We start from the raw sequence: 17,625 nt of genomic DNA on the forward strand, positions 1-17,625 counted from the left end.
AAAGCTAATGTAGAGCAAGGCAAAAGTTTGTGTGCATATTCAAGAATTTAGTTTATCAAGCCTGGCTTTTGGCTGTCTTGCAGTTTGTTAAATATATTATTATAAAAAAGAAACCCAAGAGTGAAATTCTGCCTTTTCTGAAGTCAGAGAGTATGATGCAAGTGGACTGAATTACATCACTGAAATAATGAATCTTCTCTTGACTAGAGACATACAAACTAGATATTTTGATCTTCTTTTTGTTGATTCAGTAACTGGTTTGTCTTCAGCAAGACACTGATATGAAACCTATGGGCCACTACCTGCCTTTGTAAGACAAAGACTTTTATTTTTTTTTTTTCACTCTGAAGAAGCCACGCATAATTGTATCTGTTGGTATCTTAAAAACCTAGTTTTTAAATTTAAATCACAGTGGTTGGCTACTATTCTAGATATATGTGTAAGAAGTGTTTGTAAATTTGCTGTGTAAAAATTCATGTTACATTCATGTTACAGCTGTTGATGTAATTGCTCTTGATTGCTAAATAGTTACACTTGCAATCGCCAACACTTATCCAACCCAGCATGGGAACAGGAACATGTATGGTTGCTTGACTGTTTTGTAGTGGTTCACTGGCATCTTGTCATTACAGTGTAATGTCTTTTATTCAATCTGGAGTTGACTGTTCATGCTAAATTTGGTTATCAAATTAAGTAATCACTCTTTGTTGAGGTAATTTTATAAATAAGATTTCCTGAAAGAATTGTCTGCAGGCAAGTTTGCTCTGTAATTATTTGAACATTTCAGAATTGGAAGTCCCAAAGGTGAAGCAGGCATTTATGTGAAACCAAATCTCTGCACAAAATGCAATTTAATTTTTTTTTTTTTTTTTTCAGCTGCAGACTGTTGTCTCCCTGTCAGAGACTTTGTAGCTTCTGTTGACTGCATGTAGGCCTCTTGCACACTCAAGTTAGCTTGTTTAAAGAAAGCAAACACAGTTCTGTAGAAAAGTCCTTAGGTAAACTTTGCAATAGTGGATAACTCTACTGATTTTGATTTTAGTATTCTGTGTTTTTTGAGAGGTATATCTAACTGTGTTAAACTCTACTAGATGCATAGTTTTTAACATGACATTTTTTATTGGAATAAATGAATCAGTCAATCTAAATAAAATAATTTAGAAAAAAAAAGTCAAATAGTATGATACATAAAATAATGTCTCGACTTGCTTGTGTTCTATGAAAATAGTTAATATATAAGGTAACATTTAAAAAAAAAAAGTGAATGAATGAATGAATGAATTGGCATTCCTAAGACTATTTTTTCACTTTGTATGTGCAGCTAAACAGAGAATAAGTGTATCAGGAAAACTTGCATTTATGGTGTGCTATATGGCTACAGTGGAAGATTTTCCAGGTTTTGTGTTTCTGCCATTTAGAATTCTAGCCTTTTGAACTGCCGTATTTCATTATACTTCTGTTGGATATTAAACTTTGAGAATGGTATTTCTCTTCTGCTCGCTCCGCTTTTTCATTTGCACCGGTGTGTGCATGTGCTCCTGTGCATATAAATATACCCCTGCACCATCTCCCTGAATCTTTGGTGCTTCCAGTTAGCAAGAGGACCATATACTAATTAAAGGTGGTTATAATGATAATTGCGATTAGATACTGAGAGCAGGTGAATACCTCCCTACACTGAATTAATAGAGAGTGTCTGTGTGTGTGTGCTTGCAGTATTTCTGTAACTTAATTTGTAAAACTCTTGAAGTTAGGCCATCAGTTGTGCTTAAAGATGGTCGTGTCTGCCCTATGCAGGGCATTCATAAAAATGAATGTAATTAGCTTTTAAAGTGGATTAGTAACACAGTATTATCTCCTTGTATAGGTACTATTATTCAAAAGTGATTTACTTTTAAAGTGAGTTAAGCTAAGCCCATTGAAGACTACTGAAGTTCTTAATAAGGGTGTTCACATAGGGGTTTCATGTGAATCCACATTAAATTAATTTTCACCCGTTTTTGGAATTAGTTATTCCTAGGGAATGAAGGTACAAGATATACATGCTTTGAGGTCTCTAAGTGGAAGACAGGAAAGTCCCAGATGATCTGTAGTGATCCACAAGACTATGCAATTCCTAGCTGGTCTGCAGAACCTTACCAAACAGCTTTTTTTCAATTTGAAGTAGTTATTGTATCCTGTGTCTCAGGGATATTTCCATACTGTCTTTGATTACTTGCAGCTGCCTCTGACAGACATATCAAAGCTTAGAAAAATCACGTACTCTGTTTGAAATCAGTATAATCAGTGATCTTAGAATGCTTCACAAATTATAAGGCAAACCTCATATTTAAGAATTTTCCACTGAAATAATTGCAGAGGTCTAAAAAATCCCATTACTTCTGTATATATTGTCAATCACACACCTGCAAATACATTGTGTTTTAATTTAAAGTTTTGCAAGTGGCTGATAATCATTATTTAGACACAAATGACCTTAAACTTTAATTTAAGCATGTGTAACAGTTTTCTGTTACTCATGAAAGCTTCAAGGAGGATATTAATTGGAAAGACAATTTCAGTTAGAGATAATCTATTTTTTATCTTGGTCATAAAATGCACTCTATTGTGGCAAATCTGTGAAGCAAATATTAAAAATTAAACCTAGTTTAACCATTCTTCAGCTATTTATACTTCAGTTTCTTACATAGATCTGTTTTGAACAGTAAATTTTTAGGGATAGTCCGCATTTTTCTGAATGGGAGGGTTCAGATTTTCTTGCAATCCACTTTAACAGGCATATATAGGCACTTCTTTTTTCTTTCTTTGATATTATTTTGGCTGTTGTATGCAATATTTAAGATAGACATTAATAAGGTAGTGGATAGTTCTGTGCAGTGTTATGCTTAGCAGTAACCTTTTCTCATAATGTGATATTGTCTGTATGTCTTACTCTGTTCAGCTTTCTCTAGCACTGATGAAGCCTAAGGCTGCTGTTTCTTTGAGTTGCTGATAATTTTTTATCTGATTAACTGACACATTTAGTTGAAATCAGACACAGCCCTTAGGCTGGGTATGGATTTAATTTAAAAAGTATCAAAGGTTTGCACTGTGTGCTGTTTAATCATCATGTTTATCAGGCAAAGAAAAATTACCGAAAGGACCATAGGGAGAGGGTTATCTTAAGGAGCAGTAACTTGGGAAATTGATAATAACTCCAAGGTAATTTACAGCTAACTTTTACATTCATTAATATAACATTTCCCACTAATAATTACAGTGCTTGTAATATACTAATTAAATTGAAAACATTAGCTCTAATTTTCTTTTTGCTGAACTCTGAGAGGGTCAGGTAAAGACATTAAAATGTGAAATTAAAAAAACCCTCTGTACTAATACTACTGCAATGAATATTTTACTTACTACTAGAATACTTCTACCAGTGTTATATGCTACAATGCATATGCAGACATTTCCTCAAGTTATCATCACTATTCTTAATTGAATTTCAGTTACTGAAATAAAAGCAAAATTGAAATCACAGTGTGCAAGCATAAATTACTCTTACGTTTGTGTTTATATTTCACTTCAGCTGTGAACCAGTTTGTCAATATTGTACATGGGTATTACAGAGCCACCCTAGCAACAGCATGACAGTAAGCATACTCATGGCACTGATGTTTTGGAGCTTTTCTAAAACTCTTTAATTTTTTATACTATTTTCTAATAGAAATACAGCTAAAACTAATTTATGATACACAGCAGCAATTTTGAATTGTATTATTCATTAAACTTTAAAAATATATATAACTTTAAAACTATGAAGCTTTAAACATAAATTGTACATTTTAGTTCAGTTACAGTTGCAGAGATCAATTTACTGTTCTAATACAATTGTTCATGAAGATTATTCTTCATGAATTTTATGAAAAGGAATAAATTAATGGTTATAACAAGACATGTAATAATGATGTAATTTCACTTACAGTTAAAACATCACATAATTATCTACATAAAAAAGCTATGTACTGCTGCTAAAAATTTCATGTTATTTAGATGTTCTTCAAAAGCTTATTTTTCATACCTGTCTTCTGAAGTGAGTAATTTTGGTAGTTTTGAAGGGGAAAAGTAAGTTTTAAAAAGTCATATGGAAAATAAAAAGTTGTTAGCATCTGTATGCCTCTATGTTTAGCATCTGGTTTTATGTTTACATTACATTCTTTCTGATGTAGTACTTTGTGACTAAGTGTATTATTAAAATATTTCAGAGAAGCAATTTATTTTTACTTTGGACTAACCTATTGCACTAGCAACGTATTAATAAAGTTTTGCATAGTTTAAATAATCTTTTGAAGTACATGTTTTCTTTAATAATAACAATAAAACCCCACAACCCAATAAAAAAACCCCACCCATCAATGTTCCTTGAACAATTTTCTGTTTTCTGTTACTTTTTATATGATACAGCACCTAACACCTTCTCTCCAGAATTTTCTGAAATTTGCTTTTTTGGCTTTTGAGTTCAGCACAGATGCCTGATATTTTGCCTGCAGATGTCAACCTGCTCTACCCATGCTGAGACTGCAGTTTTGTGAACATGCTTTTTATGGTACCAAACCTGATTGGATTCCACATTAAAAGGTGAAGTGTAGTACCCGAGACCTGGCACCGTTGGTTCTGGGATTGATTCTCTGCTAACCACAGTCAGCTTTGAATGAAACAAAATCCTGTCTGTTTGCAAAATGTCCAATAACTCTTTCCATACCAAACAGTGAATCCAGTGATGAACTAGTTTTCATTTAGTGCTCTTTGCATTCTTCAGGTGCTGAGCTGAATACGCTGTGCAGCAAGGCTTTATGTAAACTTTGTCCAGTTGAGGAATTTATGAAGGTTGTTAGATGGTACAGGGTTTTTTTTCTGTTCCACCTCATACTCCATCCTTCTTCCCTTCAAATCTTATTTCTTGAATTTGTGCCACTCCAACCTTGATTTGTTGAACCATACAGAATAGGGGGATTGAATTTATTCCATTTCATGGTATGTAAGTATATTAACTAGTTCTCCCATTTCAAAGCATGTATTAAGTATATTGATGTTTCTCCTTGTGGAAGCTGCTGTCTGGACAGTAATGGAAGTTTATATTTGCTCTTTACCATCAGAAGAACTAAATGAAAAGTGATGGTAGTGAATAGCTCCCTGTCAAAAGTCTTTAAATGTGAATGCTAACCGCAACTGAAAAATGACACAATGTACTGCCATTTCAAAAGATGGTTAAACCTTACGTATTATTAAAGGAAATAAACTAGAATAAGTGCAGGACATCTTATATATGATTATTTAAATCATATTTAATGTAGCTTGTAAGCAAGCAGCCAATGACAGTCTTCTGTTCATTACTTACTTCAAGATATATTGCATACAGGTATGTACATATATATGTGTGTGTATGTATATATACACACACACATATTTATATGTTTGTGTCCGTATGTATATACACATTCATACACATGTGTATCCACCCTCTGAATGTGTTACAGGTATGTATAATTGAAAACAAACCCAAAACCTATGAGAAAGCTACTTGATATTTAAATTTCAAGTTTGGGCCATTGTTCCAATAGTTAAATAGAAGTTCTGTAACAAAGAATATGGCTTTTTAAAGTCCTTTACCATGGGATGATTTTGAAAGTTCCTAGGATTCAGGACTAGAATTTTTAAAATCCCAAACAAGCAGTTCATTTTAGTATAGAAGTTGTATTGTGTTTGTATAAGAACAGGACACTTAAGTCTCTACTTCTAGGCACTTTTCCTTTTAATCTGAGGGAGTTTTCTCACTGAGTATCTTTGCTGATGTGCATATTTTGTGAGAACTTGAAAAACAATTTTAAAAAGCACTGTGTTCATTGCTCTGTGAGCTTGTTAAAAAAATGTACGAGGCAAGTCAGTTGCCATCTTCATGGATGAACAAGAGATTCTGTGAATCTCTGTATTTGGAAGATCACGAAAAGAAGTCGTACAGGTGTTCATTTCACTGCATATTTGTTTATTATGAGGATCACTTATTTTCTTGAAGTTTATGATATGGTTACTGTTTTCTTATATCTCTGATATAACTTTTTTTCCCCATTATTAGAGAAGGAGGAGTATATATGGTAGAAACTGTTGTGGTAAGAACAGATTTGCAGTGCACCGTAACAAATAAGGTGATCACAGCAAACATATTATTTCTTTTGGTGAGGAAAAATAAGTGTATGTATTATAAAACGGGTTGCCCAGAGAAATTGTGGCTGCCTCCTCCCTGGAAGTGTTCAAGGCCGCCAGGTTGGACGGGGCTTTGAGCACCCTGGTCTAGTGGGAGGTGTTCCAGGCCATAGCAGGGGGGTGGGAACTAGATGACCTTTTAAGTTCCCTTCCAACTCAAACCATTCTATGATTCTATGATAAAAGAATATGGAGAATTGTGTATGATATGTGTATTTATGTAGCCATGGAGGCTAATCTAGTTGTGAGACAACTGTTCTACAGCCTTCTGTGTGTTTGTAGCAGGTACTTCAAAAACATTATTTACTGAACTTAGACTATGGAATAGTTTGCCCCTGGTAACTTAGAACTGAACAATGAGAATTTTTATGAAATATTTTTTAGTTAGTTTCTGGTTTTCCAGAATATCTGAGCATGCTTTTTTAAAATCAAGAAATAGTGTTAGAACACTGCATGACAAATTTCCTCAAGTGTTTGGAAAACTTATACTGAATATAATTTCCTAAATATCATTCTCTATCCAGCCACTATGGCTGAACATTTTTACTTTATTTAGAACTCTTTTTTGAAAGAAATAGTCAGGAGAGGCCCTGAATATTTCAAGCGAACCTGTTAGCAAGAAAAAAAAAAAAAAAATCTATTGTATATAAGAATCGGTGGCAATACAATTTTATGCTGGAAAAGTTTGTAAACATAACTGTTCAAAATTATAGTAAGAATAAAAATTCAGAATAACTTAAAATTGTATTACATTTGCTTTCCTTCACAGCATAATGATACTACACACAATAGAACAGAGGTATAAAAATAAAACAATGCTGTTAAGTAGTGACAGTGTTGGGAATCTGTGCTTAATCACTGAGCTCCAAACTCTTCCTCTTTTAAAAATTATTGCTGCTGCTAATACTCAATAAAAGCTTAAAAACATTTGCATTAAAACTGTGTTTTTGAATTGATACTTTTGATGCTAAGTCCTTAAACCAAGTAATTTCAAAGTGTGTTCACCACTGTTTATTATCTGTGACACTATACGGTAATTTTCTACCAGATCTTTCTGAAACACCTCAGAATTAGAATCATTAATGCATTTTTGTTTCTGATCTTGTGGATGGACCCTGTATCAGGAAAGTACTGTAATATTGAAGTTAAGTGATGTGATTTGATTCCTTTGACTCCTGTTACTCGTCCAGTGGATGGCAGTACTAATTGCATCTGTGATGGCAGTCTTGAGAGTTGACATTTGCATGGATCAGAAAAGAGTGCTTATTTTTGCATTGCAATTAAGTGAGGATTGTAAGAAAACTCAAAATTTTTTTTCTGGATGTTAACAGTTAAGGACTGCCTTGCAAGAATGTATGTTCTGTATCTTCCAGCTATAAAAAAGAGAATTATCAACTAAACATAGAGATGGATGTCAATAAAATATGCAATATGCACACACAGTTAAATAAAATATTTTTTTTACCTGTCAAAGTCCTGTAAATTGGAGCATGCAGAACTTAATATTAAAATCTTACTGAAATCAAAAAGAATGCTCATAGTCTTCTCATTAAGCATGTCTTGCTGTCTTCATACTGTGATGGATTCAGCCAGAAAGGTCAACTGCACTGTTACTGTATGTGTATAAAGTCTTAAAAACTGTAGAGGGTTTGGTGGTTGATATTCTCTCAGTTAGTGTCTTTCTGTTGCACATGGTTCTTCATAAGAACAAATTGATTTCTGTCTTAATGGAATCTGAAAAAATAAAGATTGGATTAGTCAGATCTGTTTACTAGAATGTAACACTAATGTATTCACCTGCTGTTAATTTAATGAAAGCAAAACAATTTTGGTAATCTCCATGAGTAGAAAATGTGAATAATACTTTGTTTTGCCTTTTTTTTGAGATTTTGCTTTTTTTTATTGTTATCATTGAATCTAGTTCCCTGTTCCATGAATTATAAATACTTGCTGTTTGAACAGATTTCTACTGTAATGCCAGTAGTAGCTGCCACTCTGGTGGGCCAGCTGCAGAAACCCTGCATATATTCTGCAGATACATTAGATATGGTGTATCATTTGTATTGTTATGCTACCTTACATGAAGAAGTAGTAATGAAAAAGCATTTGAACATCCAGTATCTCTAACACTGAGGGGCTATGGAGGTGGTTGTAGTTCTTTATAGGTTTCATTTTGTTGTGTTTGCTGAATCATAGGCTGAATCTGCTTTACTCTTCCCTTGCCGTCGGCCCTCAGTCCCCAGTTTGCTTTCTGATCATATAAATGAATATGCTTTACCAAACCATTTTTCTGGTTTTGTCTTCCCCTATATCCTTCTGTAGTTGAATACTTCTCTCCTTATAAAGGCATTCAGTTTTATAACCATAAATTGTCCTAGTACCAGATAGTCCAGATATATTTCACAGCAGGGGCCTCAAGTTTACAAAAGTGAGAAGCCTCACTTCTGATTCTGTGATTTCATTACAAATATATTACCGTCTGTTGAGCAGAAAGGGATACAGGCTGCCTTATTCCTTCACACAGAAATATTTGCGGTGACTTGGAAACATGGGCAGTTAATATTTAATGTATTAATTGTTTAATAATACTGGTTCATGATGTCAGGTCGTGTGCATGGACCACTTCATGATTTTTACCTTTGAGGATATGTTGCCTGTGATTAATTGTTCACATCAGCAGAAATACAGGTAGTGTTTCTGGACATGTTGGATGATGTCTGAACATTGCAACGAAGAACATTTTGAAAGAATTGTTAGTGATTTTTTTTTAACAAAAAAATACAAACAAACAGAATTTAGCTGTCATGTTTTCCAAGACTGTTAGGTGGCTTAACTTTATAATCTTTCTGAAAAGAACTTTGAAGACTGCAACTTGAGTGCAATTGTAGCAGTACAGATAAACTGCATATCAAAATTGCATGAAACAAAGGAGTATGGGGAAAACATTTTAGATGTTTTAGAGAAGCAGAAGTAATACTGTCTGGATAATAGTAATATTACTTGATAATACCAGCAGTGGATAATGAGTACTACATATCAGTAGTATGACTTCTAGATATGTAAGAAGCATCAACCTGAATCCTGTATGATTTAGAATTCATATTAAATCATATATCCATTAATGACATGGAGAAGTACATAAATTGAACAGTGATATAATTTTCAGTTTACTACAGCTAGGAATTTTGATAAATACAGCGACTCTTAAATCAGAAGTGTAGATGGGTGTGAATAACTTAGGAATTTGGTTGGGCAAATATGAGGTGAGAATTAATGTAAAGATGAGTAAGATAATAGATCGAGGAAAGAATATCCTAGACAGACATAAACCAGAAAAATTTTCCCTATGATATAATAACGAATAAAACACCTTCTGCATAATTTTATTGGTAAGAAACTGAAAATGAATTGTAAACTCAGTACCATGGCAGGCAAAGAGTGATTTGATTTTGAAATTCATATCTGAGTATATAGTTGTGGTAAAATCTTGCTGCAAACTTCACAGGATTGCTGTCTAACTGAGCAGATCCAGAAGGTAAGTCATGCTGTATAATTATGATCAACCTTGGTTTAAAGAGGAAAACAACTTTAAAATCTGTCTGGAACAAATTTTAGGAAGAGAAAGTAAATTCAGCATGTTGATTGGGACACAAGCAACTTAAAAATGCAAGAGGTCATGAAAAATTGTAAGTACATGCATTTTCAGATGTTACTTTCTCAGTGTGTTTACAAGAAAAAGTACTATTGGCTTAGGTAATTGCAATGAAACAGAGAAAATATGTCGTGGAAAACCTTTTTTTATAGCAGAATTTTTACAAGGTGATGTTGAGTAAATTGCCTGCAAGTTGTCTTGTTCTGGTGTTAGCATAAAAAGAGTGATCTCACACCCTCTTGCGCTGCATATTGGGACAAATGCCAACAGTTTAATTAGTCATCATGATTGTATGTTGTTGATATTTATTTGTAGGTGGGATAGCTAACACCTTATAGTGAAGAACTGGAAGTAGTTTTCAGGATGTCAGGAAAACTTTAGGATAAGCTCTTAAATCTGGTAATTTTCAGTTACCCTGGTTATTTTTTCCATAGAAGAGTACTTGAGTCAAGTAGATTGCTGTGTTAGACTAGTAGCTGATATGGTAGGTCAGCTGTGCTGCTCTCTTCTATGCAAGATCTGCATTCCAGCCTATTCAGTTCCATGTACTGGGCACAGGGAAAAAGATTTATTCTTGGTTAATTCTGCTAGTAGAGGTACTGAAGCTCTTGTTTAGGCCAGCATATACTGCTATCCATTAATATTTCATGTCTTTTTTTTTTAGGACAAAGAAGGAGTGGAGGGTGTGTCTGTGGGAGCCATTCTTTCTGACTACCAGAGAGTTCGAGTTGAAGATGTGTAAGAAAATATTAATCCTGATTATTATGTCCATCCTAGAAAGTATTTACTTGCTTGTTTTCTAATTCAAATTCTGGAGAAGGAACAATTTCTTTATTTCTCATGTTCTAGGATATCCAATTAATTCAATTTGTTAATATAAGTATCTTTATCAAAATTTTTTTCCTTCCCCCCCCCCGAACCATGTGTTCATTAGTAAAAATCCAGTAGAAACTATACTGGATTTTTGGATTGCTCTTCAAGTCATGGATCTGTTGAAAATGCTCAGAGTTTTAATATGAAAATAGTTGAGTAGGTTCAGATCTTTCATTTCAATAGAAGGCTCACTCAATTCCAGTGACTGTGGTGTTGCAGTCAATGATCTCTATTTTTCAACAGAGTTTTAATACAGAGGAGCATCCTGTGACTTGTTATCAGGAATTAAATGTAAGAGGATCCTTATGTGGATGTCTTCCTCACTTTCTTAAAATCTAAAATCTGTTATCATTAATCAGGAGCTTTCATTTGTCATTCATACTGTGCACACTCTTTAAGTCTAGACTGTAATACTTTTTAAGTGTAGATATATTGTGATACTTTTAAGAGTCTTAATTAAAAAAAAAAGGATTACGTAATGGAAATTGTGTGTGTTACATAGGCCAAGATTTGATTTGGGTTTGAAACAGGTATTTCACTACATATGTCTGATGAAACACAAAACCACCTTGTGTTAAAAATTAATTATAATTTCATGGGTTCAGTAGTTATTTGTTGATGATAAAAGCAAGTATCTGGAATAATTTATGAACTCTAAGAATGGTAAAGTTAATGCTATGCCATCTCAACTCACATCGGCAAACTACACAGCATGGGTGTTTTCTTTATGCTTTACATAGGTAAATTGCAGTCAGAAATAGCTCCTTTCTTTTTCTTTCCCTTTACACTTAAAACATTTTAATGACTGCCTGATCATGTTACTAGATATTTTAGAAAAGATTGCTTTTGTTGATTGTGGATTTCAGGTCTTTTACCACAGCCAAAAGATTGACAGGACATCACAGTATTTCAAACAGATCTGATTCATTCCAAGGTCGCTCAGTGGTAAAAAAAATTTACATTGATCTGTAAATTTATCCCTTGCGAAAAAGTTCTTTCACATAAACCATCCTGCTTTCTTGGATTCAGCTAATTTGTTAAAGTTAGGCACCTAAATGAACTACTTCACATGTAGAGTTGCTAAATATTTTACAAATTAGTGCTCTGTTAAAATATTTGAAAGTAATAACAAAACCAGTCTGATTATATGGGTACTAACTATGGATTTAGATGTCAACACTAAACATCCGTTTTAACTATAAACTCTTGACACTAATACTAGTGGGTCTATCTAACATATGGGAGAAATTTTATTAGATAAACACTGATAATTGACAATAAATGTAATTTTTGAGTGCTCTGAGCTAGTTTCATGGTTAAATGGCTTTAAGTTTTTCAGGAACTAGGCATTACACATTTTATTACTAACTGATGGTATTTGACAATTTGCAGAAGGGTTACCTATCAATAGTGCAAATTAGTGATTCTCTAACTTGATAAACGATCAAATGCTGTGTATCAAATGCTGACTAAATATGATATGTATCAAAACAAATAATTAAATTTACATTAACAAGTTGTTACTTTGTATCATAAGCTGTATACATTTTCCAGAATGATTCTTTTCCTTGAGTGTTGATCCAAATTATAGGTTTGTTGAGTGTAACAAATTCAGCATATTGTACTACTGACATGTGCTGCATTTATCACAAAGCAGTAACTCTTGCCTTAGCTGTGTTCATAAAGTGATTACTTCCTAAGGTATTAATTGCTTTGTGTCCCTAAATGTTTAGGAATGCATTTTCTCATGGTTTTACTTACGTTCCCATGCAAATCTGTTAACATTAGTGAGTTACATCTTACACAGATGAATTGTAGTCAGAACAAGTTTATTTCTTTTTTTGTATTAAACTTAATGTATAAACTGAAATCTAGGAATAGTATTGTAATTGAAATTGTAGAAGGAAAATCATTTAAAGGTAGGAAATGAGAGAAATTAATTTTCTTTAATTTACATGAATCATGCTGTGTAAAAGCATAATGATTGGTTTTATCCATTTTTTTGTTTGTTTTTAAGATGCAGAAGACTTAATCTTCAGCCTTTAGCTTACCTTTGGCGTCGGAACCAGGAAGTATTGCTTAAAGAAATGATATCATCTAACATTCAAGCTATTATCATAAAAGTGGCAGCTTTTGGTACGTATTCAGATTCTGAGCTATATTCTCTACTGAAGCTTCTCATGGACAATCCACAACATAACAGAGAAAAACCAGAAATTTTGTTCTATATTTTAGGATATGAAATGTTAATATGAAGGAAATTTTTTTAAATTACATGGCTGAATAACAGTCATGGTGTCTCAATAATTATTTTACCTGTATGCAGTTCATTCTTAGAGGAGACCTGGAAAAGATGGAAAGTAATTCTTCCTAGCATAGTCATTAAATTCCTTTTGTAGTTTTTTTTGTTCTAGTTTGTTTTTGCTTTTCAGTAAAGATGCATGCATAATTCAGTGGTTCACAGTATTGTCATTTATGAATGATGCAGACTGGTGGCTAGACAATGTTATAAAGGAACCGTGAAAGTTTTAGTAGAAATACAACAAATTAACATCAAACAAGATGTAATTATGTGAGGCCAAAATATTTTGTGTAACAACAGTCTTTGAGTTGGTAAAGCACATAGCAAACAGAAATAGTTCGTCATTGCCTTAAAAATAATGGTATTTACATTGTAGTTGTTTAGTGTACTAGAAAATCAACATGTCTTTTCATTGTCACATATGTAAAATGAGGTTTGGATAATGAAGAAAATCAATATGAAAGATTACATGTTTGTTTATTGTTTGAATGTAAAGATAAGGTCAACTGCAGTTTTACAGGAAGGCTTATTGAATGATGTACTCTATAACCCTAAGAAGCACATGAGAAACATGTTGACGGCACAATATACTCATTTTGGGCCTCTATGCAGTTTTTGATTTTACAATGTCAAATGAAGTCTTAAGCATAAAGTGTGACCAAAGGAGCTTTTCTTTTTCAGTTGACTATAGATTTGCAATCTGTTGTACCAAAGAATATCTAGTATAATACAAGAGTGTCAGTGATGGTTAAAGGTGTTTAAAGATTTATGTTTAAAAACCAGTGTTGTATAGTCTTGCATTAGAAGTCCAATAGCTGGTTTATCTGGACAACTTTCACATCAAATTCCTAATGTCTGTCATCTTTAAAGAATGCTTTATAACAAAGCAATTTCTCCTTAAATATTAACCAAGAATTGAATTGTAATCCCTTTAGACTGGATGAATTCCGTGACTTAAAAATATATATACAATCATTATTTATTTTAAAAAATGTATTCCTCTTTAGCTGACATAGTTTCTAGGTAGTTTTTACATTATCACTATAATGGTCTCTAGGATCTGCTAGCGCTGCTAGTGGGATTAGAATGATTAGAAATACCACATTCCCTCATTCATTTATGGGTAACAAGCAGTGCAATTTAGTAGTGTTTTCCTGAATTTCCTGAACTCCAAATACATAGGAGTTGGATGCTGTTTTTTCTACTATAAAAAACTTATTTTTAAATAAATAGTTTTCAGTCCATGTAAAGTACACTTTCATAATTATGTATTTTTCCATAAAGTAGAATGCTTTCATTGCTTATGCTGACATGAAGAAAAAGTAAAAGTCCACAAAGATATGTAACATGCTTTTTCACGTAAGAAATATTTTTTTAAAGAAAAGGTATGATTTAAATAATAGGTGAAACTATTTCACAAGTAGACATCATTGATGATCTGTCTTATGCCTGAAGCAAGATAAACTTGTCTTTTGTATTCTACAGTCTTAAAAAACTTAAAATGCACTAGTTAGTGCACAAAGAGTGCTTTGTGGGCTATTCATTGAAGGAGTGAATACCATAAATACTTGTAGATAGCAATTAGATAGAAAATCACTCTGAGTTTTTTTTTCCTTTTTATTTTTTTGGCTACAGGTAAAAGAATGATCTTATCAGAGTCAATTTCTCACCTGCCTCAGGCAGACGTAATTAGATGTAAGCAAATTTAATGGAGCTTATTGTGCTCTGGGGCCATTCTGTAATGCTTTAATAATTGCATGCCTTATTAAAGTGGATTTAAGGTATGAAGGCTGTTTAACATATCAAGTGGCAAAGAAGATAAGATACAGTTTAACTTTTTGCCTCTTGGATTAATAATCAAAGGTAAACTGCAGTGAAAATATTTAAAATAACAGATTTAAGAGTCTGAAGGGTAATGCATTATATGGTACATTCTACAGATGTTAATTCAAGAAGCAAATCTGTAACCTGAGCTTGACATTCGTCAGTGCTGGCATACTTGTACACCTGCCTTGTCCTGTTTTCCATTAACTCAGTGCCAGTATTGGCAAGGTAAAAGCCTGTCACCTTATGTAGAAAACACATAATTATGCAAGTAAATGAGCATTAGTTTAGTACATTTCCCTAAATCCACCATTACAAATTAATACCATAAACTTTGCCAGTGGCAAGAGTTTTCTATCTCAGAGTAGTGTGCTTTTCCAGATGGGATACCAATTGCTCTCACTTACATGCAAAAGAAGTATTGTTAGCAAGCCTTCTTCACATGCCTTCTGTTGATCTATAAGTAGATCAGCTTTCTTTCCTTTACAGTGTATTTCAGAGCCTTAATGATGAGAGAAAAACATTCCATGATCTAGCAGCAAACCTGAGCTATGAAAAAAAAAAAAAAAGCTGCTTATGCATATTTATCTTCAGTGCCATTTTCTTTCTGCTAAAGATGCCTGTATGATGCATTATACTTTTATGTTTGAAATATACACCTCTTCAGTGGAAATCCCAGAAAGTCAGAATGAGGTTACTCAGTAACAGCTAAAATAGAAACAGTTATTGATTGTTTTTAACATGTGTGTGCCTGAAATTCCAGTAATATCCATTGCTCATGTGAGACAGTGTAATATAACAGAGACAGTGTAATATAACACAATAATAAGATGTAGTTTTGATATCCTGTCTCTCTGGACACATTTTACGGATTAAAATACTAATTAACATGCAGAGTATTCATATAACAGATTCAGATTTTAAGATTGGTAACTTTACATACTATTCTTACCTGTGCCACATTCTGAAGTAAACTGCTTCCACTGCAGCACAAGGTGTAATACTCAAGTGTGAGATAAGGAGGAAGGTTATATTTGGGAGGAACCTTTAGGTTCCTCACAGTATGGTCCTCAGTAAAAACGGAGCATCGAGTTTTATCTACTTTACTTTATCTATGTAGTTAACTATACCTAAATCTTGTTAAGAATTAACACTAAAACTTAAATGCCACTATACATTTTTAAATATGGCAAGTTTCAGTTCTCATACATATGAGTATATATTGGAAATTGTTTATATGCCATGCAGTTAAAGCAGTTTGTCCTCAGTGACTCTAGTTTTTCTTGAAGTTTAGAGAGTAACATTCACCCTCAGTAAGTTTTGTAAGTGCACACTGTTAGCTTGAGAAAGTGGAGGAGAAAAACTGCTTCTTTGGTGTTTCAGTCAAAATCAGAATATTAGCTGTCTTTTATGGGATTATTATGCATCATTTACTTTGTACATTGCAGCTTCTTCCCAGTTTGGTTATAGTAAATTAATGATTTATTATTGAACTAAATACCTGAAAAAACCCATTGTAATTATGAGATCAGATAGTAGAAATACTAAGTTGAAAAAAGAAAAACTCTTTCATGGTTAAATTATGTTTCTAGCTTCTAGCTGTTCTTTGGACCACAGGAGAGAAATGATACCATCATGCTGCTCAACTGTTAGAGAATAATAAAAGCTGCAACTTTGTATTAGAGCTGATTAGTTTGTGGTCCTCAGCCTACATTTGAGATGTGGCTCCTATGCCATGGCTACATCCTTTATCTTGTAGGTCCGGCTGCTATGAGTGCTTTTAGGTGATCTGCAGGCTCAGCCATGTTGAAATCACACGGGCTGTGGAAGCCTAGTTTTTGAGATGGTGAGGGCCCTAGTTGCTTACCCATGCTATTTTGCTACAACAACAGAGTAATGGTTCCTTGGGGAGCCATTGCCATCTTCTGTCTGTCAACAAATCCTGAAGTTCCTTCTCTAAAATGAGATGTCTGAAGTACATACATTTACTTTGAGTCTCCTTTGCTGCGAGAAGATCTTGGCACTTGCCTCACAAGGTCAAGATTGATATACTCCTGTGGTACATAGAATCCTCTGAAATGCTGATGGTTGAGGGATATGTATGTTTTTCTGTATGAGCTTTTAATTTAGAGAGAGAAAATATTATTCCTCAGTATAATGAAATCAATAAATAGAGCTTTTCTTTATTATTTAAATGTAACCACCTAGGTGTCTGCATTATTGTTTTTTATTTGCATGCCACTAGTGTACAGAAGTGAAATTCTGACTAACTGAAATTGATAGCTAGACTTCCATTAATTTTCATGGAGGTAAGATTTATGTATAAAGTAATACATTAGAAAAGAACTAGCACCACACAGTTCCCGGTTAAGCTCCTGAGGGTGTAATTTAGTGTTACAGATAAACTGATCTAATAGCTTGTTGCTGCCAAAAGGTTGATCTTTCCTTCCCCCTTCTAGCTGACTCTTCCAAACCACAAGCCTCTACTTGCTTCTGCCCCCGTAAAAGCTCCAGTGATTGTGTGGCTGCAGCTGGGTGATCCAGCAGAGAAGTCCTGCTTTTTTGTGTGTGCAGGGAACTTGCTGTGTAGATGTCACGGCTGCATGGAGGATAAAACTCTCTTTCAGTAGAAAGCTTACCACTAAATTGGGTTAGATATAATGTCAGATCATGTCCTGAAGGTGGTTGTGTGAGTTTTGTCTGAGCACATCATCTGTGCAATGGGAAGGAA

The 17,625-nt window shown here is 33.6% G+C and overlaps 1 protein-coding gene across 3 annotated transcripts in view; it reads left to right on the forward strand.

Annotated features, from left to right (window-relative positions):
- Positions 1 to 17,625, forward strand: part of DPH6 (diphthamine biosynthesis 6) — a 229,872-nt gene that overhangs the window by 38,815 nt on the left and 173,432 nt on the right. For all 3 annotated transcript variants that reach the window (XR_012633870.1, XM_074909806.1, XM_074909807.1), the window contains 2 exons: positions 10,560 to 10,633; positions 12,786 to 12,904. Coding sequence is in view for 2 of the 3 variants with exons in the window: in XM_074909806.1 (XP_074765907.1) it covers positions 10,560 to 10,633; positions 12,786 to 12,904 (193 nt within the window). In the remaining variant the exon portion in view is untranslated. The remainder of the gene's footprint in view (positions 1 to 10,559; positions 10,634 to 12,785; positions 12,905 to 17,625) is intronic.

Source organism: Athene noctua, chromosome 6 (assembly GCF_965140245.1).
Source record: "Athene noctua chromosome 6, bAthNoc1.hap1.1, whole genome shotgun sequence".
NCBI classification, from domain to species: domain Eukaryota; kingdom Metazoa; phylum Chordata; class Aves; order Strigiformes; family Strigidae; genus Athene; species Athene noctua.